We start from the raw sequence: 24,123 nt of genomic DNA, 5'->3' as shown, positions 1-24,123 counted from the left end.
TACCTACTATACTGGAGGTCAGAAAAAAAATTTTTTTTTTAATCAAAGCAGGTAGGAGTTCCCTTGTCCATTGTCTTCTATGGATTCTATCTTCTCCCTCTCAAATGTACTTCCTTATTCATTATCCTCCTTGTCCAAATTGAATTGGGCATTGGGGAATATGCCTTCTTTGAGCCATAGCCTTCTCAAATTGCTTTCTGCCCGTGGAAGTTTAAGATCCAAGGTATTCACAGGTTTTTTTCACAACAAGTTTACAATATTTTTGGGAATATATCTGTCTCAAAAACTCTGAAGGTCTTTCAGCTGTATGCCCCCAATCAGTTCCAAATACCAATACCTATACTTAAAGTACCAACTGGAGAAACTTTCAAGTCTCTGTTTTCTCATTTTGGTGCTTTTCTTTCATCTTAATGCCAGTTATCTTGAAATGTGAATTTTGGGGAAATGGGTACACCCTGATCTATTCATTTGCTAAGGACTTCTTAATCGCTTAAGAAGATATCCTTGGAGTCACATTCTTCATCTCCTCTTTGCCCTGAGCTTTTTAATCACCTGAAAGTTTTATGACATTTGTGTCTCAAAGCCTTTTTAAGATCTCATATCTCATTATATGCTATATAGAAGCAGTTTCTTTTCCATGCCTCAAAAGCCCCACATTTCTTGATTCTAGCTTTTATTTCTTTTCCAAGCTTGCCAGTTTTTTACTCCTAAAATATCCTGTTGAACCCATACTATATTAAAATATCTTGTTGAACCCATACTATAAGCCAACAACCACTATTTTGTTTTCCAATCTCTGCTTGGAGCTTCAAGTTCAGTGTACTCATGATCTGCCTCCTAAGTTATAGATAACATTTTTTTCAGATATTTTGGCCCTCAATCACATGGATTGCTGTTATTTCTGCCTCTGACATAAATTTCCTCACTGCTTGCCAGCTAACTGTTAAATTCTCCACATGGTTCAGGCAAGCTTACCACCACCATTTGTGGGCTAAAGGAAGATAAAAATTGAAGCCTACATACAATCTCATTGTTTGCTCAGTAATTAAATCTTTATTTAGTAAAGACTGTATGGTTTCAGGGGTTTCACCTAACTTGTTCAGATTTTGATTTAATCAGAATAAGTTTGCTTTGTTGTTGATATAATTAGTAACTAAATCTTTACTTCTTCTGAAATAATCAAAACTATTAAAATTAAAAGGCAAAGTTACAATGGATAAGTAATGATTTTAAGTATTTGAAATTTTTTTGGAAAATTTAAGTCAAATAATTTTATAAATATAAAATTCACCATTCATGTGATCATGTCCATCTAGTGGCCAGTGTAAAGCAATGATGTCATGCTTCACTTAAGTAACATACAGATCTACATTTATCCCTACTTAACAGTAATGGAAAGTGTTACAATTGAAAAATGTCTTCCTTACCCCCTAAAAAATGGAAATATGAAGAGAGAAGGAAGGAAACAGATCTTCAGTATTTCTGCTAAACATTATATTATGTAAGAATCCATTGCTTTCATGCTGCTTTGAAAGATTTGACAAGTTGATCTTTTACCTAGGAGTTAACATAGTTTAAATCTTTCTTGGACCCGGAAGCAGTGTCTGTCTCTTATGTCATCAACAACAGTATTCAGAAACCTGTTTTACCATTCACGTATAAATGCCTTTTGTTTTAAAAACATGTGGCAAAAATCAGACATTTGGCATCATGGGTCACACTGAACATGTGTTAAGGTTAGAATGAGAAGAATCTTTCATTTTATAATAGTGTGTGTGTGTGTGTGTGTGTGTGTGTGTGTGTGTGTGTGTGTAATATGTGACATCCTATAAAATCTGGGCCCAGAGCAGGGATCCTTCCTATTTAGGTCTCAGGGTTCTTTAAGTATAGATTTTTATTATGGCTTCACTCTACTTTTAGCAATAAGTTTTATGAAGCTAAGCTAGGCTGTGGTATAAAATAAACCCTGACATTTTAGTGGCTTAACAATTTAATTCCTTAGTGGCACAAGTTCTAGAGAAGGTGAATTGGATTCAACCTCTGTTGCTAGGACAAGGGGGAGCCTCTTACCCTGGTTAGCTCATTGACCTGCAGTATGACCAGAGATCCCAAAGTTCTTCATTGGATAATTGCTTTACCAATGTGAATAATAACTATCTATTGATTCTCTTGCTATTCTAAAGTAAGAGGTTATTTTTTTCTCATTTCTTTCCTACTTTTTTGTTGAATTAATATGACTTTTATTCAGACCACTGTTCTTATTAACTAAAGATCTTTGTTATCCTAGAGGTAACTAGTAATAACACAAATAAAATTTAAGATAACAAGTGTTGGTGAGGTTGTAAAGAAATTGGAAACACTGTACATGGTTAGTGGGTATATAAAATTGTGCTGCAGTTCTGGAAAACAGTAGAAATTATAGTAGAACTACCCTAAGATCCAGAAATCCCACTTCTAGGTATATATCCAAAAATTTGAAATCAAGATCGTGAAGAGATATCTGCACTTCCATGATCACTGTAGCACTACTCACAATAGCCAAGATATAGAAACAACCCAAGGGTTCATCAACAGATGAATGGAAAAGGAAAATGTGATATGTAAATGCAATGGGATATTATTTAGCCATAAAAAAGGAAAGAAGTTCTGGGGTGCCTGGGTGACTCAGTCACTTAAGCATCTGACTCTTGTTTTCAGGCTCAAGTCATTATCTCATAGTTTATGGGTCCGAGCCCTGCATTGGGCTTTGCGCTGACAGTGCTGCGCCTGGGGATGAGGATGTGGGGGAATTGGGAAATTGTTATTCAAAGTGTATAAAGTTTCAGTTATGTTAGTTGAATAAGTTCTAGAGATCTGCCATATAAGCATAGTGTCTATAGTTAACAATACAGTATGGGACACTTCAAAATTTGTGAAGAAGGTAGATCTCATATTAAATATTCTTACCACAAAAATAAACAAATGACATCAAAGGGACACAAGGAAACTCTAGAAGGTGTTGGTTATGTCTTATACCCAGATTATGGTGATGGTATCATAAGTGTCTGCATATGTCCAAACTCATCAACTTGTACACATTAAATATATAAAGTTCTTTTATATCAATTATATCTCAATAAATCTGATTTTTTAAGTATTATTTTTGTTATTTGCATCATTTCTTATAATCCTTTCAGGAATTTTGGACATTGACTGTATTACTCAGTTTCATTCTTTTTTATATTATCCATATACAGCATAAATTCTTCAGTAGCAGACCGACACACGAAAGCATTCTCCCACCTTCATTTTTTTTTTTTATTTATTTTTTTTTTTATTTTTTTAAATATTTTTATTTATTTCTAGGAGAGAGAGACAGAGACAGCGTGAGCAGTGGAGGGTCAGAGAGAGAGGGAGACACAGACTCTGAAATAGGCTCCAGGCTCCGAGCTGGCAGTCAGCACAGAGCCCGACGCGGGGCTCGAACCCACGAACCGCGAGATCATGACCCAAGCGAAAGTCGGACGCTTAACCGACTAAGCCACCCAGGCGCCCCAGCATTCTCCCACCTTCAACTCTATGCACAATATACTGTTTCTTGCCATAGCACTAGAATTGTGCATAGAGGTGAGAATTTCTTCGTAGGTTTTCTTATTCTTCCTTCCACAGAGGAGCTTCTGTGATATGGATGTACTTCATAATATTAGGGCCTGTGATCAGAAGAGCCTGCAGAGTGTATTGGAGTTTAGGCTAGGCAGAAAACAGGTGATTGGGCTTTTTAAAATTTATGTCTAGAAGCGTGCCAAAGTCTTCTATTTACAAGTTAAGGCAGAATATTAATAAAATTTTTCCCATAGGGCTAGAGACTTAATAGGAACTTAGTTTAGGTGAAAGCATTACCAGATCTAAGGGGTCATTAAAATACTTTTTTAGAAAGATTTTTAATTATACTGTTAAATCATGGGAAAACATGAGTTTCATAGAGTCCCTGAGAATTCCAAAATGCAAATAGATTTTTTTAGTTATACACATAGCCAGATAATTATAATTTATACATAGTATGCATGTTTGAACTGGCTTGAAACATGTTTTAAATTCATATAATTCCTTTGCTTTCAGATATTAATTCCTGCTCTTTCAAAGCTATTGTGTTCCTCATTTGTATATTAAGACTAGGTCTTAATTAGAATGATAGAATCATTTTCTCTTGTACCATACCTGGGGTAGGGGATATCTTGGTACAAGCTATTCTACATTAGAACTATGTGTTAACTAATGTATATTTTTTAAAATGTATGCCATATTTAAGCTGGTTTTTTCTTTCCTTTTTTCTTTTAAAATGGAGAAACACCTCAATGATTCAGGCAAAAGACTAGGATTTTCACAGGCATAAGAGTAGATAAAGCTTTCCAGAGTTTATAGCTAAGCTGAAATATCTTGGGAAAGGAATGAATTGCTTTATAGCAATAAAGGATATAAGTGAGAAGGCCTGGCTAGAAAACATGTGTTTGCTATCGCTGATTTATTGTTTGATTGATTCTGGAATTACATCTGTCTTCATAGTAACTGTGAGGAAAATGGAGGCTCTGTTTTAGTGGTATGTATAAATTTTGGAGAAGGGTGGTATATGAGAACTCATCACTCAGTCTAGTCATTTTCAGAAGAGTAAATTACGATTCATCCTTTGGGAGTTGCTGAAGTCTCTTTTGGCTGCTGTAAACAAATATTTTCAGATAACAAATTCTATAGTTTGAAGAAATATGAGTATCAAAGAAATATAGGAAGTTATCCATTGAAATTAGTAGTATGAATTTAAACCTACAATCTTAAAAAGGAAATAAAATGTCATTTATTTATTTCCATTAAATTACCCTAATTGTAATTTTTAGCCCTCACATTGACAAGGGGATTAAAACTGTGATCTCAAACATTCTGGGGACTCCTTTTCCCTTATTATTATACAAAAAAACAAACAAAAAAACAAACAAAACAAACAAAAAACCAAAAAGCAAAAAACCTGGGGTCTTTGTTCCAAAAGATAGGGGAATCATCTTTAGTAATCAAGTCAATAATGATTATTATCCTTCCAAACTAGTCACTATTGTGATGCCAATATCATTACCCTTCCATGTTTAGACATGCCTCCAACATGGTCCAATGACACAGAAATATTGATGGAAGCTGGGAGAACCATGTTAGATATTCTACTTTCCATAGGCCACCATGCTACTATTCCTTCTGAAATCTTTCTGTATGCTCAAGGCTGTGATTCTAACACTGGCAGTAGCCTCTATTTTTAGCTCCTTTTTTAAAAAGTTTATTTATTTTGAGATACAGTGCTGGAGAGGGGCAGAAAGAGAGGGAGGGAGAGAGAAAGAATCCCAAGCAGACTCCACACTGTCAGTGCTGAGGCTGATGTAGGGCTCAGTCCCAGGAACCATGAGATCATGTCCTGAGTGGACATCAAGAGTTGGAGTCTTAACTGACTGAGCCACCCTCGTGCCCCTTTATTTTTAGCTACTTCAGCTTTCTGCCATGCCAAAATTCTTGAGGCAAAGAATTACAGAAAGTTTGTCTATTTGCTGGAATGCCTTTTTTGGAATTACGGAGATAGGAATGGAACATACAATTAGCAAAAAACTTAAGAAAGGATCTTACCGACAAGATGGAGTATAGCTATGTGCACTGTCCCTCCCATTAAATATAGATAAAAACCTCAGATATTATATATAAGACATATATATTTTTTAATTTTTTTAATCTTTATTTGAGAGAGAGAGAGAGAGAGATAAACTGTGAGTGGGGCAGAGAGAGAAGGAGACACAGACTCTGAAGCAGACTCCAGGCTCTGAGCTGTCAGCATAGAGCCCAATATGGGGCCCCAACCCACAAACCACAAGATCATGACCTGAGCCAAAGTCAGATGCTTAACCAACTGAGCCACCCAAGTGCCTCTAGAAAACTCTTAAAGTTGGGCAGTAAAAAAAGCAAAGTAGCCAGAGACTCCAGACTCAAGAAATGACACAAAGGTGATCTCCATATATTTCCTCTTTGAGTCCTGAATATCTTGAACTAGATATGAAAGAAGCCTAAAACCCAGAAGTGTCAATGGATGCAGAAAATAAAAGCCTCAAGAAAAGTCTGGTCTCTCTTGACAAAGAAAAAGGACAACTTAATAAGGAAGAAATTTTTCTTTCTTTCTTTTTTTTTTTTTTTGATAACCATCCTACTCTGGACAAACAACCCTCCTATCTTTTTTAGCGAAGGCTAAGTGGAAAGCCTAAACTATCATCCTTGACTGATGCTAGTAAGGTACCCCTCCCACCTCCTCTCTACCAATGTTGTGTCAGAGGAGGCTAAGCAAGGAGGCTTCTAACCCTGATGAGGCAATAATATGGTGTCTCTTCCCCTCCCAGCCTGGATGGGATATCTGAAGAGGCCAATTTTGGACCCTGGACTTGCACTACCACACAGAAATAATAAAGTGGCCCTCATCGCCACCTCCCCATAGTGCCAGTGGAGGCTGAGTAGGGAGCTTAGATTTTCATCCTACCTGGTAATAAAAAGGCAACCCTTACTCTCCCAGTGGGATGATGATGTCAGCAAAAGCAAAAGCAAAAGCAAAAGGAGAACCTGGATACCCATCTTCTTCCAGTAAAAACAAGGTATCCCTCCTACAGGGTTAGTAAGTGGGGAGCCTGGACTTTCACCCACCAATCAAGTGATAAAGATGTGGTGTCCCTTTTCCCCCACTGGAGCAGTGTTAGTGAAGACCTACTAAAACAGGAGGATTTAATAAAACCTAGAGTCTCATAACATAAAACTCAAAAAGGCAAGCATGCAGTGAAAAATCGCTCATCATACCAAGAACCAGAAAAATCTTAACATGAATGAGAAAAGACAACACCCACAGATGCCAACACCCAGATGACAGAAATATAAGAATTATCTCACAAGAATTTTAAAGGGCTCATCATAAAAATGCTTCAAAGAGAATTATAAAAATGCTTAAGACAAATGAAAAAACAGAAAGTATTGGCAAAGAAATGGAAGTTATAAAGAAGATTTAAATGGACACTTTACAACTGAAAAATATAATAACTGAAATAAAAAGTCACTGGATGGGGGTGCCTGGCTGGCTCATTCGGTAGAGCATGAGACACTTGATCTTGGGGGTTATGAGTCTGAACCCCATGTTAGGTGTAGAGATTACTTAAAAAACAACAACAACAACAAACCTTACTGGATGGGCTCAATAGTTGAATGAAAATGACAAAAGAAAAAAATCAGTAACTTTGAAGATAGAACAAAAGAAATTACCAAATCTGAACAACAGAGAGAAAATGGACCAAAGGAAAAAAAATGAACAGATCATCAGGGATCTATAAAGCAAGTACAAAATATCTATTCATGTCATTTGAGTCCCAAAAGAAATGGAGAAAGAGAAGGAGAGGGGAGAAAAAACATCTTAAGAAATAGTGGCTGAGAACTTCCAAAATTTGAGTAAAAACATGTACATAAATCTGAGTGAAGCCCAAATATGATGAACCCAAAGAAATTCATGCCAAGATACATCATAATCAGACTTTAGAAAATTTAAGACAAGGAAAAAATTTCAAAGCAGTGGGAAAAAAGCAATGCCTTACCTAAAGTAAAACCACAATTTCAAGGTCATCAAACTTCTCATCCAAATCCATGGAGGCCCAAAGCAAGTGGCACAACATTTTCAATTTCAATTTCAATTTCAACTAATAGCTAACTAAGAATTCCATCCAGAGAAGATATACTTCAGGAGTGAGTGTGGAATTAAAACACTCTCAGATTCAGGAGAACTAAGATGATTTGTCATAAGCAGATGCACTCTAAAAGAGTAGCTAAGAAAAATTCTTCAAACACTAAGATAATGATGAAACGATTCTTGGAACATCAGGAATGAAGAAAAAAAGCAAAAAGTAAAAGTATGGGTAAATTATATTTCCTTGATGTTTTCTGAATTATGTTAGACAGTTGAAACAAAAATTATAATATTGTTTGATATGGCTCTTAAGGCATGTAGAAAAAATATTTAAAACAATTATTGGTGGAGTGAGTGACGAAGGAATGTAAATGGAAGTAATATTTCTATACTTCAGTCAAACTGGCAAAATGGTAACACCAGTAGTTTGTGACAAATTACATAAATTATGTAATATCTAAAGCAACCACTATATATATACATACATATATGTAGCAGAGCCTATCAATGCAGAGCCTGATGCAGGGTTTGATCTCACAAACTGCAAGATTACAATCTGCACTGAAATCAATAGTTGGACACTCACCCAACTGAGTTGGATGCTCACCCAGATGCCCTGGCCCCTATATTATTTTAAATAAAAATAATGAGACATCTTGTTTCATTCCAAATTTGGAGGGGAAGCTTTCAATATTTTACAATTACATAATGATGTCTTGTAGAGTTCTTTCTTTGTTTTTGGTATTGGTAGATATTCTTACTCATATTAAAGACATTTTATTCCTAGCATTCTAAGAGGCATTTTCCCTTTTTGACTATGAATGGGTATTCATCTTTCACTTATAATATATTTGTATGACCTGAATTACTAAACTATGAACTCTTGACTTATCTAAAACACATTCACCTGTATTTGTTGAGTGCGTCTACTGTACCAGGCCATCTGCAAGGTCTTGAAAATACAAAGATAAACTCTGTCATAGAATGGGTACTAAATGTTTCTAAAGCAGAACTAAAAATAATGACTGACTACAAACCTAATATCAAAAAAATCTATATTTTATTAAAATAAATTTTTAAAAAGTTGAATTGATCACAATTGATTAGAATAACTTGAATCCAAGCAAATATGCACAACTGAATTTCAATTATCTTATCTTTCAGACTTGGGATGATGGTTTAGCAAAGATTGCTAAAGCATGGGCAAGCAAGTGCCAATTCAAACACAACTCCTGTTTACCAAAATCCTACGGATGCCATCCAACTTTTGAGTATATTGGAGAAAATATCTGGTTAGGTGGACTCAGCTTATTTTCACCAACATCTGCTGTTGTTGCTTGGTTTAATGAAACTGAATTTTATGATTATAATGCCCTATCATGTTCCAAAGTTTGTGGCCATTATACACAGGTAAATATTTAACATTTTATTGATTAGTTCTTATTTATGCACATTTTGATCAAAAGACAACTTTTTGAGCATTTTCTTTTAAGTGTCTTTTGAGTATGTAAAAAGTACACCTTCATTTGAAAGGTATGTATACTGGGAATAGAATGTACTGAGTTGTTTGTGTATTTGTTTGTTTTGTTTCTCTGAGTTTTAAAATCTTACTTGACTGTCATCTTACTTGCATTGTTTCCAACAAGAAATCTACTCTAACCTTTTATTTATTGCTTTGTACTTAGTGTGTCCTTTTGCTCTAACTGCCTTTAAATTTTTTCCCATTATTACAGGTCTCAAGCAGTTTCATAATAATGCACTGTAGTTTTCTTTATGCGTTTTGTGCTTCAGTTTACTGACCTTCTTGGAACTGTGGGTCTATAGTTTAAATCAGATTTTGAAAAATGTTTGCCATTACTTCTTCAAATATTTGCCATTCTCACTTGATCCTCCCTTCAGAGTTTTTACCCATGTAGGATACCACTTGAAGTTTTTCCACAGTTGACTGATGCTCCCTTCTCTTTTCCTTGATTTTTTTTCCTATATGATTTTCAGATAAACCTACTGCTATATCTTATATTAGTTCACTAATTTTTCCTCTCTTTATATCATCAATTACTATATCTAGTATGTTTAATCTTTCATCTAGATTTTAATCACATGAGATAGTTATAGTCATTATTTTAATGTTTTCCCTCCTAATTTGCCATCTATGTTAGTTCTGGGTTAGTTTCAATGGATTCATTTTTTCCTCTTTGTTACCAGTCACATTTTCCTGATTCTTATCCCACTGGATAAATTTTCTTATATTCTCAACTTTGTAAATTTTGCCTTTTTGGATACTTCATTTATTTATATAACTATAAATATTCTTGGACTGTCTTCTGGGATACAGTTATATCATCTTAATTTTTTTATTATTATTATTTTGGTTCTTGTAAGGCAAGAGTCTTGTGCAGTTTCTACCCAATGGCGCAGAAATGGATATTTTCCAGTGTGGAGAGTAGGACCAGGCTCTCTTCCTGGCCCTGTTTAAGTCTTAGCATTCTTTCCTCTAGTTTTTCTAGGTGGTTTTTTCTCAGGCCTAGGGTAGTTTCTTCACATCCATACTGAAATGCTCTGCTGAATGGTGGTGAGGACTCCTTGCAGATCGTTATGGTTGTGTCACTATATGATTTTCAGCTCCCCGGTGCTATGTTCTTGCCTCCTTGGTCTCCCCAGATTTTCAGCTCTGCCTCTCAATTGTGTAAATCCATCAAGCTTCTCCTGGTTTCCCACACCCCAACACCCCTCCCCTTCCCCGCCCCCACCCGCTGCCTCCGCCCTGCACAGCCATGACCTAGAATAATCTGGAACAATTATACAGCCTGAATTTTTCCTCTCAACCCACAGGGGGCATTATCCTATTTTGCCTGATGTCAGTACCTTGAAAAACATTATTTCCTGTTACTTTTCCAAGTATTTTGGTTGTTTCAGTGGGAATTTTTGGTGAGAAGTAGAGGTCACTTTTAAGCTAAGCCAATCCTAAAAATGGCACTGAGCTCCTATGAAGCCCCATTTAAGTGACAGAAAGGGCTGTCTTCTCCAAACTTACTCAACTGTATAAGACGCATACAATGACTTAAATCAAGTCACTTTTATCAGAGGAGCACTGAACAAAGAGGTTAGCATCTTCCATGCTCCCCCTCTATTCGCTCTTTGTCCATTAACAGGACATTGTAAGTCTGGACACTCTTCTCAGGAGAGATGTTATCGGCATAGTTTGGCTACTGCTGGGAAAGGTGAAAGAATAGAATGCAAATATCAGGTGTACTGACAACAAGCAGAATGCGATACCCCTAATCTGGCATCAAGACCAAGTTACAGCCTTTATATAATCTCCTTTGTCTCTCTCTTTTGTTTCCAGGAAAAAGAAACCTGTTCCCAAATAACCTTCCTCCCCTAGCATTGATGCATCAGAACTGCAAGCTCACTCCTCACTGGCTAATTTACACATATGCTTAGATAATTAAGAATAGATGCATTCTTCCTATTGGTTCAGCAACTATATCTTGCTTATGTTCTAAACAAAATTAGCTAAAAACTTCTCGCATTTGCTATTACAGATATTCATACTGAAGTTACAACCAATGTTTATATTGTCACATCTAGTCCCTTTAATGAAATCAACACATTTTAAACCTACACATAGTCGATATTTACTTTTACCATTCCCAAAGCCAAAACAGAATCACAACTTAGATACATTAAACAAACAGAATTTTATGGCATTGTCATTTATTCATGAACCAAATTTTTAGACATGGCTTCTTAAAATATATGTATATACTTGCAGTTGTATGACTTATTAATCTTTTGAAACATTCAAAAGGAAAAGATTCTCTTTAGGATCTAACTTAATCTCATTTTATTAAGTAGGAAGCTAGCTCAGAATTTATCTATCAGTCTCTAAAGCCACACACATGGTTAGAAGCAAAACTCATTCCTTACTTCTTAATTCACTGTCCTTTTTATTATACTTTGCTGTTTCTCAGACAACCAAAGAAGCATTAAGATAAATTTTGCAAAACTGTTGATTCTGACTAGACTTAGGCCATGGGAAATAGTGACTAGCACATCAGTTTATAAAATATGTTAATAAATTTTGTTAACTGAACTATAAAATAAATGAATTCAGAAAATTCATTTATGTTGTCAAAATCTGTTTTAATTTTCTTTGGAGTATTTTGCTTTTCAGATGGAAGAAATCAGTATTCTCCCTTAATTCATTCAGAAAATAGAGAAAAATTCCCTTCTATCATTGTCACAAAGAAAGAGTAATCTGCTTCACTTTTTTCTCTCTCTCCCCATGTCTGGTTTTCTATAGGAGTCTTCTCCTTTTTGAATAACTTTGTTATTCTTCTCAACTAGACAAAAATAAAGACTCACCATATCTGTGTCAGGCATCTTTCTCTGGTAAACTCATTATGTCCTTAATCTCTATCCCTATCTGTCTCTTGTGACCTAACAAAGGTAAGAATATGGTTAAGACCACAAAATTTGAAATATGATCATAAATGAAGTCAAATTTTTCTGATAAAAAGAAATAAAATTTCATTATTGTTTTCATTTACAGTATGATTTTAATATCATTTGTATGATATGCCCATGAAGAAACTTAAAATAAATTTCATAAGTCATATAAAAACTGTAACTGTCTACATAATATTCACCATTTGATTTACGAGAATTAACAGTGAGGAAAAAGTAGTTAGCCCTCAGGAAAGCAAACTTAACAAAATAATTGTTTTAAACTTGATATTAAAAATTAAGAAAAAATACAATAAATACTCTACATTCATTTTTGGTAGCATGATAGATTATACCTGTTTCCATAATGCATTGTTTCCATAAAGTTGTTTAACATATTTTATTTTAAAATTCCTTCCCTTATAGGTAGTTTGGGCCAATTCATACAAAGTTGGTTGTGCAATTACAATGTGTCCTAAACTTTGGGACCATGAAACTGCAATATATGTATGCAACTATGCACCTGCGTAAGTTATTTTGCTATTCAAAAGTATGTTAAATTAAAATATGTGTTAAGATTGTTTCCAAAATAGAACCTTAATACTAACGAGACAAGTATAGTTTTGATAAGTGAAGTCTCTCTCTATAGCACTACTCAAAAGAAATACATTAAAATAGAACGTGGTGAGAGAATAGTACCTTATTCTCAGTAAAAAACTGTAAAAAACTGTACCTGTCATGAAATAATTAAACTTGAGAGTGAACATTATGGAAACTTTAAGTTTAAAAAAATATAATATAAAATACATTGTCACAGTAATGTCTAAATACCGGGAACAGAAAATAGGTTGGCAGGTGCTTCTCTAATGTAACATGCCTGGGATGAGTAAATGATTGAGAATGACAATGAAAAGCACATTTTTCTAGGAAGAGAATGCCATACTTTTTAATTGCCTTGCTGATAACTTTACATCTATATGGAAAGAGAACATTAGCCTAAAGGGAACCCCAAACAATGAAATATTGGAACTCTTATCCCAATAGATAAGAAGAAAAAAAATCAGTTACTAGTTCAACTCTTTTAACAAAATTTTAAAAACAAAATGTAAGAAAAAATGAAAACACAGGCAAAGAATAAATACACATAATTTACACAAACTGATATATGTAAAAATTGCTATGGAGAGGTACAAATGTGTATGTCTCTTTTGGTAAATTCTATGGTTCAGTTAGAAACAAAACCAAGAATGACAAATACATATCCTTAAAACGTGAGGATCACAATTTTTATAAATAGCAGAGAAATTGCAGAACTACTGAATGCTTATTTATTACCATCCCAAATAGAATACACAGAGAGAAAAAAGAATCCAAAACAGATAAAAAGAGCATCAGTTACCTGTGAAATAAGTTTAGGGAGAAATGGTTTCCTGAAAGACGCAGGGATAGAAAAGTATTTGAAGAAATATGGCCCCAAGCTTTCTAAGCTTAAGGCAAATTATAAACTCACTGACCCAAGAAGGCTAGCAAACCCAGAATCACAAGAAACATGAAGAAAACTATACCAAACTCACCTTAAACTAAATTTCAAAACCACTAAAAAAGAGAACACCTTAAAAGCAGCCAGAGAACTAAGACATGTTACATACAGAGGAACAAAGATAAGGATGAAAGCGGATTTCCCAATGGAAATAATGTCAGAAAGAAAACAGCAATATCTTTTAAATACTGGAGGGAAAAAAACCTGTCCACTGAAAATTTTATATCTTTTGAAAAATCTTTCAAAATTAACAAACCACTAGAAATGGTAACCACATGGGTGATACATAGGATGTTTTTCTTATTATTTGATTCTCTTTCAAAGATAATTATTTAATTAAAGATAACAGCAGTATATTTGAGAGTTACAACTACATAAAATTAAAATATGTGAGAACTATAGCATAAAGGTTAAAAGAGAAAAATGGAAGTATATTAAGGTTCTTCTACTCTATGTTAAATGCAATAATTTAACTTGACTGTGATAAGTAGAAGATACATACTATAAACCCTAAAGTAACTACTTAAATAATAAAACAAACAGCTATACCAAAGGCACCAACAAAGCATGTAAAACTAGATTTCAAAATATTCAATTAATACAAAGAAAGGCAGGAAAGAGGAAAGGGGAACAACAAACTAATAAGATAAGCAGAATAAATAAAATGATAGCCTCAAACATAACTTGTATCAATAATCACATCAAATGTAAAGGGACAAACACTCAAAAGAAAAGAAAGAGATTGCAAGGTTGGATAAGAAATCAAGAACAAATTATATACTGCCTGCAGGAGCACACTCTATTTTTTTTAAGATTTTATTGTTAAGTAATCTTTATACCCAACATGGGGCTCTAACTCAGAATCCCAAGATCTAGAGTTGCATGCTCCACTGACTGAGCCAGCCAAGCACCTCTACAAAAGCATACTTTACATATAAAGACAGAAATAACAAGAAATAAACCACAAGAAAGAAATCTGTAAAGAACATAAATAGAAGGAGGTTAAACAATATGCTCCTAAAAAATGAATGTGTCAAACAAGAAATCAAAGGGGAAATACAAACAATATACATGGAGACGAAATTAAAAACACAACAATCCAAAATCTTTGGGATGCAGTAAAAGCTGCTCTAAGAGGGACATTTATAACAATACAAAACTACTGCAAGAAGCAAGAAAAATCTCAAACAAGCTAACCTTTACTTAAAGGAGCTCAAAAAGAAAAGCAAACAGGGAAGCCAAGGTAGCTCAGTTGGTTAAGCATCTGACTCGATTTCTGCTCAGGTCATGATCCCAGGGTTGTGGGATTGAGCCCCTCATGAAGCTCTGTGCTGAGTTTGGGGCCTACTTAGGATTCATTCTCCCCCCCTCTCTCTCTCTCTGCCCCTCCACCATTCACACTCTGTCTCCCTCAAAATAAATAAATGCAGATTTAAAAAAGAAAAAAAGCAAATAAAAAACCCCGCCAAAACAGCAGAAGGAAGGAAATAATAAAAATTAGAGCAGAAATAAACACAATAGGAACGAAAGAAAGAAAGAAAGAAAGAAAGAAAGAAAGAAAGAAAGAAAGAAAGAAAGAAAGAAATACCAAAACCACAATAGAACAAATCAATGAAACCAGAAGCTGGTTCTTTGCAAAGATAAATGAAATTGATAAACCTTTAGTTGGACTCATAAAAAGTAAAGAAAAAAAAGAGGGAATACTCAAATAAAATCATAAATGAAAGAGGTGAAATAACAATTGATACTACAGAAATACAAAGAATTATAAGAGAATATTATGAAAAATTATATGCCAACAAATTGGACAACTTATAAGAAATGAATACACTCCTAGAAACATATAACCTACCAAAACTGAATCAGGAAGAAATAGAAAATTTGAACAGATTGATTACCAGGAATGAAATTGAATTAGTAATCAAAAAGCTTCCAACAAACAAAAGTTCAGAAGCAGATGACTTCACAGGTGAATTTTACCAAACATTTAAAGAAGAAATTCTTTGTCTTCTCAAACTATTCCAAAATAAATAGAAAAAGGAAAACTTCGAAATTCATTCTATGAAGGTATTACCTTGATACCAAAATCAGATAAAGACATCACAAAAAAATAGAACTATAGGCCAATATCTCTGATGAACGCAGATGCAAAAATCCTCAACAAAATATTAGCAAACTGAACCCAACAATACATTTAAAAATCATTCACCATGATCAAGTGGGATTTATTCCTGGGATGCAATGGTGGTTCAATATTCACAAATCAATTAACATGATACATCACATCAATAAGAGAAAGGATGAAAAGCATATGATCATTTCCAAAAGTGCAAAAAAGCATTTGACAAAGTACAACATCTATTCATGATAAAAACCCTCAACAAAGTAGGTTTAGAGGGAACAGACCTCAACATAATAAAGGCCATATATGAAAAGCCCACAGCTAATATCGTACCCAATGGTGAAAAACTGAAAGCTTTTCCCCTAAGATCAGAAACAAGACAAGGATGTTCACTCTCACCACTTTTATTCAACATAGACACAGCAATCATAAAGACAAAGAAATAAAAGGCATCCAAATTGGTAAGGAAGAAGTAAAACTTTCACTATTTGCCAATGTCATTAATCAAGAAGCAACTTGAATGAAATGGAAAAATTCATCTAAGAACACAAATTGCAAAGGATAAATGAAATAAAGGAAAACCACAGAGCAGTATCTCTTAAGAACATAGGTACAAAATTATAAACAAAATTTAGCATTTGAATCTGACAATATAGTAAAAGCATAATACACTTTGTCCAAATAGAGTTTATTCCAGTAATACAGGGGTGATGTAGCATTCTAAATACATTCATCACTGTAGTTCACCATAGTAATCAACTTAAAAATAAAGATTACATGATCATCTTAACAGATGGAGAAAAAGCCAAACATTCATTCCTGATAATAGCTCTAAGCAAACTAGAAATAAAAGGGAACTTCCTAAACCTAATAAAGCGCATCTGTGAAAAACCTATATATAATATTATACCAATAGTAAAATATTTTTCCTTAAAGTACCAAAGAGTAAATATGCTAGGCTTTGCATGCCATATACATTCTGTTACCTTCACCTTTGTCTTTATTTTGTTTTTAAAAACCCATTAAGGGGCGCCTAGGTGGCTCAGTCGGTTAAGCATCTGACTTCAGCTCAGGTCATGATCTCACAGTTTGTGGGTTCAAGCCCCTTGTCGGGCTCTGGGCTGACAGCTAGCTCAGAGCCTGGAGCCTATTTCAGATTCTGTATCTCCCTCTCTTCCTGACCCTCCCCTGCTCATGCCTCCCTCTCTCTCTCCTCTCAGAAATAAATAAAACATTAAAAAAAAAAAACATTAAGAATGTAAAAAAATTCTTTGCTTGCAGACTACACAAAAGCAGGCCAGATTTGGCCTATGGGTCATACTTTGCTGACTTCTGGTCTATAGGTTTATATTTTAAAAAATCTAATGTAATCTATGAAAACCCTTCTAAAACTAGTAAGTAAATTTAGCAATTTTTCAGAATATAAGATCAATATACAAAACTCAATTACATGTCCATATACTGTCAATGAACAATCATAAATTGAATTAAAATATCTATCACTTTTAACTGCATCAAAAATATAAATTAGGGATAAATCTGGCAGAATATATAAAAGGCCTGTACAATGAAAACTACACAATATTCATGACAGGGGCATCTGGGTGGCTCAGTTAGTTAGGAGTCTCACTGTTGATTTCAGCTTAGGTCATGATCTCACAGTTTATGGGACTGGGCCCCCCCTGGACTTTGCACTGAGAGCACGGAGTCTGCTTGGGATTCTCTCTCTCTGCTCTCTCACTACCCTGGTTGTGCAATGTGCATGTGCTCTCTCTCAAAATTAATAAATAAACATTTAAAAATATATATTCATGGCAGAAATTAACAAAGACACAATTGGAGAGATTATACCTTATTAATAGATTAGAAGACTCAATATTGTTAAGATGTAATCTTCACTGAATTGTTAAGATGTGCTTTTCACTGAATTATAAATTTAGTACAGTCACAATAAAAATTCCAGATTTTTATTGTAGAAATTGACAAACTGATAACAAAATTCTTATGGAAATGTAAAGGACTTAGTATAGCCCAATCAACTTTGGAAAAAACTTGAAGGGCTAACATTATGTTTTCCAGAATTAGCTAGAAAAACCACATTGTGATATTAATGTAAAATTAAACAAATAGATCAGTGGAACAGAATGTAGAGTTCAGAAATAAAACCATACATACTTGTTCACATATGTTTAACTACTTTTCTAAAAATTCACAAAGACAATTCAAATGTAAAAAGGATTTTTAAACAAATGGTTCCGGAAAAGCTTGTCATCCATATATAAAAAACAAAAATAAACTCAGATCTACACAACACACAATCTATACTAATTAACTCAAAGTGTATCACAGACCTAAATGTTCCAACCCAGAACTGTTGGAAGAAAACACAGATGAAGCCTTTGTGACCTTAAGATAGCCCAAATATTTTTAGCTACCACATCAAAACCATGATCCATAAAAGAACAAAATGAGAAGTTGGATTTAATTAAAATTTAAAATTAATGTTATTCAAAGACATAAGAGAATGAAAAGACATGCCCACAAACATGGAGAAAGTCTTTGTAAAGCATCTACGATAAAGGTCTTATATCAAGAAGGAACTCTTACAATATTAGGAAAATTTAAAACAATTTTTTTTAATCAAGAGTAATCAGTGTCTACTACAAAAACTTTGTGGCCATCGCATGCATAATTATATTGGATTCACATCTAATTTGTATTCTATAGAGTATTCAAGAATATAACTGTTATGTAGATTAGGGACATCCCATAAAGAACAGTATTAATGGTTTCATTTTACAAAAGAAAGGAGCATAAACTTGGACAAAAATTGTTAGTTTTCCTTTTAAAGATTCATGAGTAAGTGACCAAAACAACATGCATAAATTCATGCACAAAATTAGAGAAATTAATAGCCATTTGGCTAACGAATGATTCTCTTTTTTTACAGAGGAAATTTTCCAAATAGACCCCCTTACACTAAAGGAGTACCCTGCTCGTTATGTGCAGAAGAAGAAACTTGTGTAAAGAAGCTCTGCCGTAAGCAAAAAGAAAAAAAAATAATAATCATTTTATTCAGAGAGCAAAGTTTCCATAAATTAATTGTAATTTAAAATTTGGATCCTCAACTGTGTAGAGAATTATTGACAAGATTTGATTGCTGTTATATGATGATATAAATCATTTGTTATAAATTATCATGTTTAATTTTTTTAATGTTTATTTATTTTTGAGAAAGAGACAGAGACAGAGTGGGAGCAGGGGAGGGGCAGAGAGAGAGAGCGCAAGAGAGGGAGAAACAGAATCCAAAGCAGGCTCCAGGCTCTGAGCTGTCAGCACAGAGCCTGATGCAGGGCTCGAACCCACTAGTTGTGAAATCAGAACCTGAACTGAAGTAAGATCCTTAACCAACTGAGCCATCCAAGCACCCCATGAATTAATTAACATATTTAAGCTAAGCTGATCCCTCCTTTCTTCACTGATTATTTTTCCTTTCAAGCTAAAGGACAGAAAGAAGTAGGATACAACTTTGATCCAGTTTGCTACTATACTCAAAATAACTATTTGTTGAGCTGTATTTGTATTTGCTTCTAATCACCTCCTTTTATTAGTTACTATTAAAATAGTGGCTCATTCAGAAGTAATACATTAATGAATGTCCAAACTAATTGTGATTTAAAGCTGGTATGTTTCTTTTCCATGATCAGCCTTTTGGTTCTCACAAGAGATTTTTTTTAAGGATAAATACATAAATTCTTTTTTTTAAATTTTTTTTTAATGTTTTTATTTATTTCTAGGAGAGAGAGAGAGAGAGACAGCATGAGCGTGGCTCTGAGAGAGGGAGTCACAGACTGAAACAGGCTCCAGGCTCTGAGCTGGCAGTCAGCACAGAGCCCGACGCGGGGCTCGAACCCACAAACCGCGAGATCATGACCTAAGCGAAAGTCGGATGCTCAACCGACTAAGCCACCCAGGCGCCCCAGGATAAATACATAAATTCTTGATTGGAAAAGAATTTTGAGTGAAACATGGGAAGAGAGATGACCTGAAAATTTTGAGGAGGAGGGAGAGGAGTAAGAAGAGAAGATTTGGTGCCACAAAAGAAGACACAAAAAGAATGCATATTAAATGATTCATTTATATAAAGTTCAAAAATGAGGCAAAACTAACCTACATTTGGCATTTGGAGTCAGGACAGTAGTTACCTTTAGAGAAGAAAGAGGAGTTCGTTGGGTAGAAGAGGACACCAGAAGGACTTTCTAGACCTATGCTATGGTTATCTACATCTGTCCACTTTGTAATAATTCATCAGTCTTTCCATTTATAGGTATGCATACTTCCATATTCATGTTATATGTCAGTTAAACAATGAGTTGGAAGTATGGCCCCTCTGAGTTTACATTTCATTCAGAGCAGTTTAAAAAATAAATTTACTGTATATCTCCTATTTGAAAATTATTTTTTAATTAAAAGGACATAAAGGTAACAATGTTATACTCCTCTTTTTCAAATTTTATTTAAATTCAAGTTAATTAACATATTGTGTAATAATGGTTTCAGGAGTAGTATTTAGTGATTTATCACTTACATATAACACCCAGTGCTCATCCCAACAAGTGCCCTCTTCAATGCCCATCACTCAGTTAGCCCACCCCCCCACCCAACACCCCGCCAGTAAGCCTGTTTGTTCTGTATCTAAGACTCTCTTATGGTTTGTCTCCCTCTGTCATTATCTTATTTTTCCTTCCCTTCTCCTGTTTGGTTTCTTAAACTTTTGTCTCCCATCATCTCTTAAGTTCTACATATGAGTCAAATCATATGATATTTATCTTTCTCTGACTGACTTATTTCACTCAGCATAATACACTCCAGTTCCATCCACGTTGTTGCAAATGGCAAGATTTCATTCTTTTCAATCGCTGAATGATATTCCATTGTATATATATCTACCACATCTTCTTTATCCAGTAGATGGACATTTGAGCTCTTTCCATAATTTGTCACTCACTCTCTTTTTTTCTTTTACTACTCCTTGTTGTCCAGTATCCAAGCCACTGTTATTTCTCACCTGAACTAGTAGTTTCCCACTACTGGTGGGAAATTTCCTTCTCCAAATTGTTTTACAGAAAGAAAATCCAGATCAGATTACTTTTCTTAAAACTCCTCAATTGCATCTCACTCCAATTAAAGAAAAACATGACTCTCTTCCAAGGTCAACAAGCCCACACATGATCATTCTGGCTCTTCCTTTTCTCCCCTACCATTTTTCTTGTTATCCTCCCTTTGACACACTAAGATTCATGATCACCATCCTCAAAGACTCCATCCTCTTCCTGAAATCTCCAGTATCTGGATCACCTGTGGGTCTGTTTCTAGTTTCAAGATTGTTTTGTTTTCTCTTGGTTTTGGTAATACACTCTGTTTGTTGGTGTGGTGAATTATCTTTAAAGATGGCCAGTAAGAGGGGCGCCTGGGTGGCTTAGTCGGTTGAGCGTCGGACTTTCGCTTAGGTCATGATCTCGCGGTTCGTGGGTTCGAGCCCCGCGTCGGGCTCTGTGCTGACTGCCAGCTCAGAGCCTGGAGCCTGTTTCAGTCTGTGACTCCCTCTCTCTCTGACCCTCCCCTGCTCATGCTGTCTCTCTCTCTCTCCTAGAAATAAATAAAAATATTTTTAAAAAAATAAAATAAAATAAAGATGGCCAGTAAGAAATCCTCCCCTTCCTATACATATGCCAGTCTTCCTCCCAAAAAAGTGGACACTATTTCTCTTCTCCTTGAACAAGGACTTGATATTGTACCAGTTTGGCCCGACTCTTTAGAACAGACTTGACAACTTGGGCTTTTGTTCTGATGGAAGCTTCCCAGCATTTCAAGAAATCCATTCTCTCCTGCTGGAGAGGTTACACTGAGAGAAGCCTTGGAAGAGGAGACGTCATCTTTCTATTTCAACCCCAACTGCACGCCAGCTGTATGCAGCTATGTCTTTGAGTCCCGATGACATTATATAGAGCAGAGTAATTGCCTACCAGAGCCAGCCAATCTAGAAATAGTAAGAAATAATAACAAACTGTTATTGTTTTAAGTCTTTAAATTCAGGAAGTTTGCTTCACACCAGTACATTACAAAAACACTTGGTGTATGTCTATTAAGCTTCTTTTAAACATCTAAAAACGTGTAAAACAAAAATGTAGAGTTCTACCTTTTCCTCTGCTGAACAGAGTCAGTGCTATTCACCTTAATCCAACACAATTTAGTCAACGCTGGCTTAGAATTTATGTAAGGTTTGATGTATTTCTGTTTGTCCCTGTTTTAAGGGTGTAGACTTCTAGAGCTTTCCAACGAGACACTGGTGTGTTCAATGTTGCCTTTTCCTAATGGGTTCTGAATTCCAATCCTTATTGCTTTAGCATTTTGAAATTACTGAAAAATCTACCTTGCTTTCCAGAGGTTTTCACCTTAAGATTTTAGCCTTCTGCCCCTCATAGCTTCCAGATTAAACAAATAGTCTGAATACAAAATGGCCATCTCTTGGGCTCATTTCCTTCACCTTTACCTTTCACCCAGATCTTGAACTACTTAATTCTCCAATTTTATATTTCTAGTCTTATAAGATTAACAAAAGCTCCGCTGGCCTCTGTTTCCCAAAAATCAACCTCTGCCTGGGCAAAGCCCAGATTTTCAGCCCTAGACCTGGGCCCAAAATGAACAAATGGCTCCAGAGGAAAAAAAAAAAAAAAGGTTTCATAACGCCAGCCCATCTCTCTGTGGATCTACAGCTCTGAAATCTTGACCCTCTAGTCTTTGTTGCTCTAGCAAATCTCCGAGGCTCTTAAACATTGTTTTGTTGTACTTTATCTGGATTTTCTAGTTGTGCTCAATGTGGACTTTTGTCAGTCATGATCTTCTACATCCCAAGATTCAAGCAGTTATTAACAATGGGTCTCCAAGACAGCACCACACAGCTGCCAAGGTGACATTAACCTTTGCTATCTGGTAGGAGGTGTTTTCCCAATTTGTTTCTTTTCTAAATTATTCAAAAATTATTTGGCTCTTCTTGGACCTTTGCTCTTGCAAATTAATGTTAGGATAAGCTGATCAATTACACAAAACACCTTGAAATTTTGGTTGGATTTACATTGGATTTATAGATAAATTGGGGAAAGAACTGACATCTTTTCTCTGGTTTCCATTTGCTTAAGGTCTATGATTTTTGGGGGCACCTGGGTGGCTCAGTCAGTTGAGCGTCCGACTTCGGCTCAGGTCATGATCTCACGGTTTGTGGGTTTGAGCCCCGCATCGGGCTCTGTGCTGCCAGCTCAGAGCCTGGAGCCAGTTTCAGATTCTGTATCTCCCTCTCTCTCCGACCCTCCCCGCTCACGCTGTCTCTCTCTCTCTCTCTCAGAAATAAATAAAACATTAAAAAAATTTTTTAAAAAAAGGTCTATGATTTTTGATTTGTGCCTTTTCTCTTATACGTTGATCAGTGTTTTTATAAACCCAATTTTTAGTTTTGTTGACTTCCTTTTTGAGAGACATGAGGAAATATCATATAATGGCTAAATGTATAGGTCTTAGAGTCAGAAGGCTTAATTCAGAAGGTGAGTGATTTGTCCTCAAATTAAATAAGTTCTCAATAAATTTTAGCTATTATAGTTAAGTCCTCATTATTTTCTATCATTTGACCTAGTTTATGTCTTTCATAGCACTAATCACTCTCTGGAATGATAAATTTTATTCATTTTTATTTATTTTAAAATTGATGTTAGATTTTTCTCCCCTTACTTTTCTGTAAGGAAATTTTATTTTTTCCTGATAACTATTTATACCCAAAGCCTATAATTATGTTCAATCACACAGTAGACACTCAAAAAGTGAATGAATTAACAAAAAAATAAACAAATGAATTCCTATAAAATTGCAGGATCTTGTTAAAGAGAGGAAAAAAATGAAGAGGGAAAGACATAGAGCAAAATTTGGAGCAAGAGCCACCCCAGAAAGGAATGAAATGTTTAATGGAGGGCTCTGGGTACCAAAAAGTCAACTTGAAAGAGTTACATTCTTTTTCAAAGAATTTAAAGGACATGGCAGAGTGTCACAAGTAAAGTTAACTACTTTCTATAGTTTTGTCAAGTTTAGGCTTTTTTGCCTTCCACGTGAGAGCTGCTCTAGAAATGTCAGTTGACATGACTGTTGGCAGCGGCATCATATAGATTTTTAAACAATGTGGGATTGGGGAAGGAAGCTTTCATTTTCTTAAGTTAAACTAAGTTTAAAGCCAAACTAAGTTTCCTAAGTTTA

At 34.9% G+C, this 24,123-nt stretch overlaps 1 protein-coding gene across 1 annotated transcript in view; it reads left to right on the top strand.

Annotated features, from left to right (window-relative positions):
* The window catches only part of GLIPR1L1 (GLIPR1 like 1), a 30,007-nt gene that overhangs the window by 5,542 nt on the left and 342 nt on the right, over positions 1–24,123 (top strand). Inside the window, exons 2-4 of the mRNA XM_039249932.1 lie at positions 8,879–9,124; positions 12,590–12,690; positions 18,776–18,864. Coding sequence (XP_039105863.1) covers positions 8,879–9,124; positions 12,590–12,690; positions 18,776–18,864 — 436 coding nt within the window. The remainder of the gene's footprint in view (positions 1–8,878; positions 9,125–12,589; positions 12,691–18,775; positions 18,865–24,123) is intronic.

Source organism: Hyaena hyaena, unplaced genomic scaffold, assembly GCF_003009895.1.
Source record: "Hyaena hyaena isolate Hyena2069 unplaced genomic scaffold, ASM300989v1 scaffold_352, whole genome shotgun sequence".
NCBI classification, from domain to species: domain Eukaryota; kingdom Metazoa; phylum Chordata; class Mammalia; order Carnivora; family Hyaenidae; genus Hyaena; species Hyaena hyaena.
The sequence above is the reverse complement of the archived record's forward strand: the minus strand, read 5'-3'. Positions and strand labels throughout refer to the sequence as shown.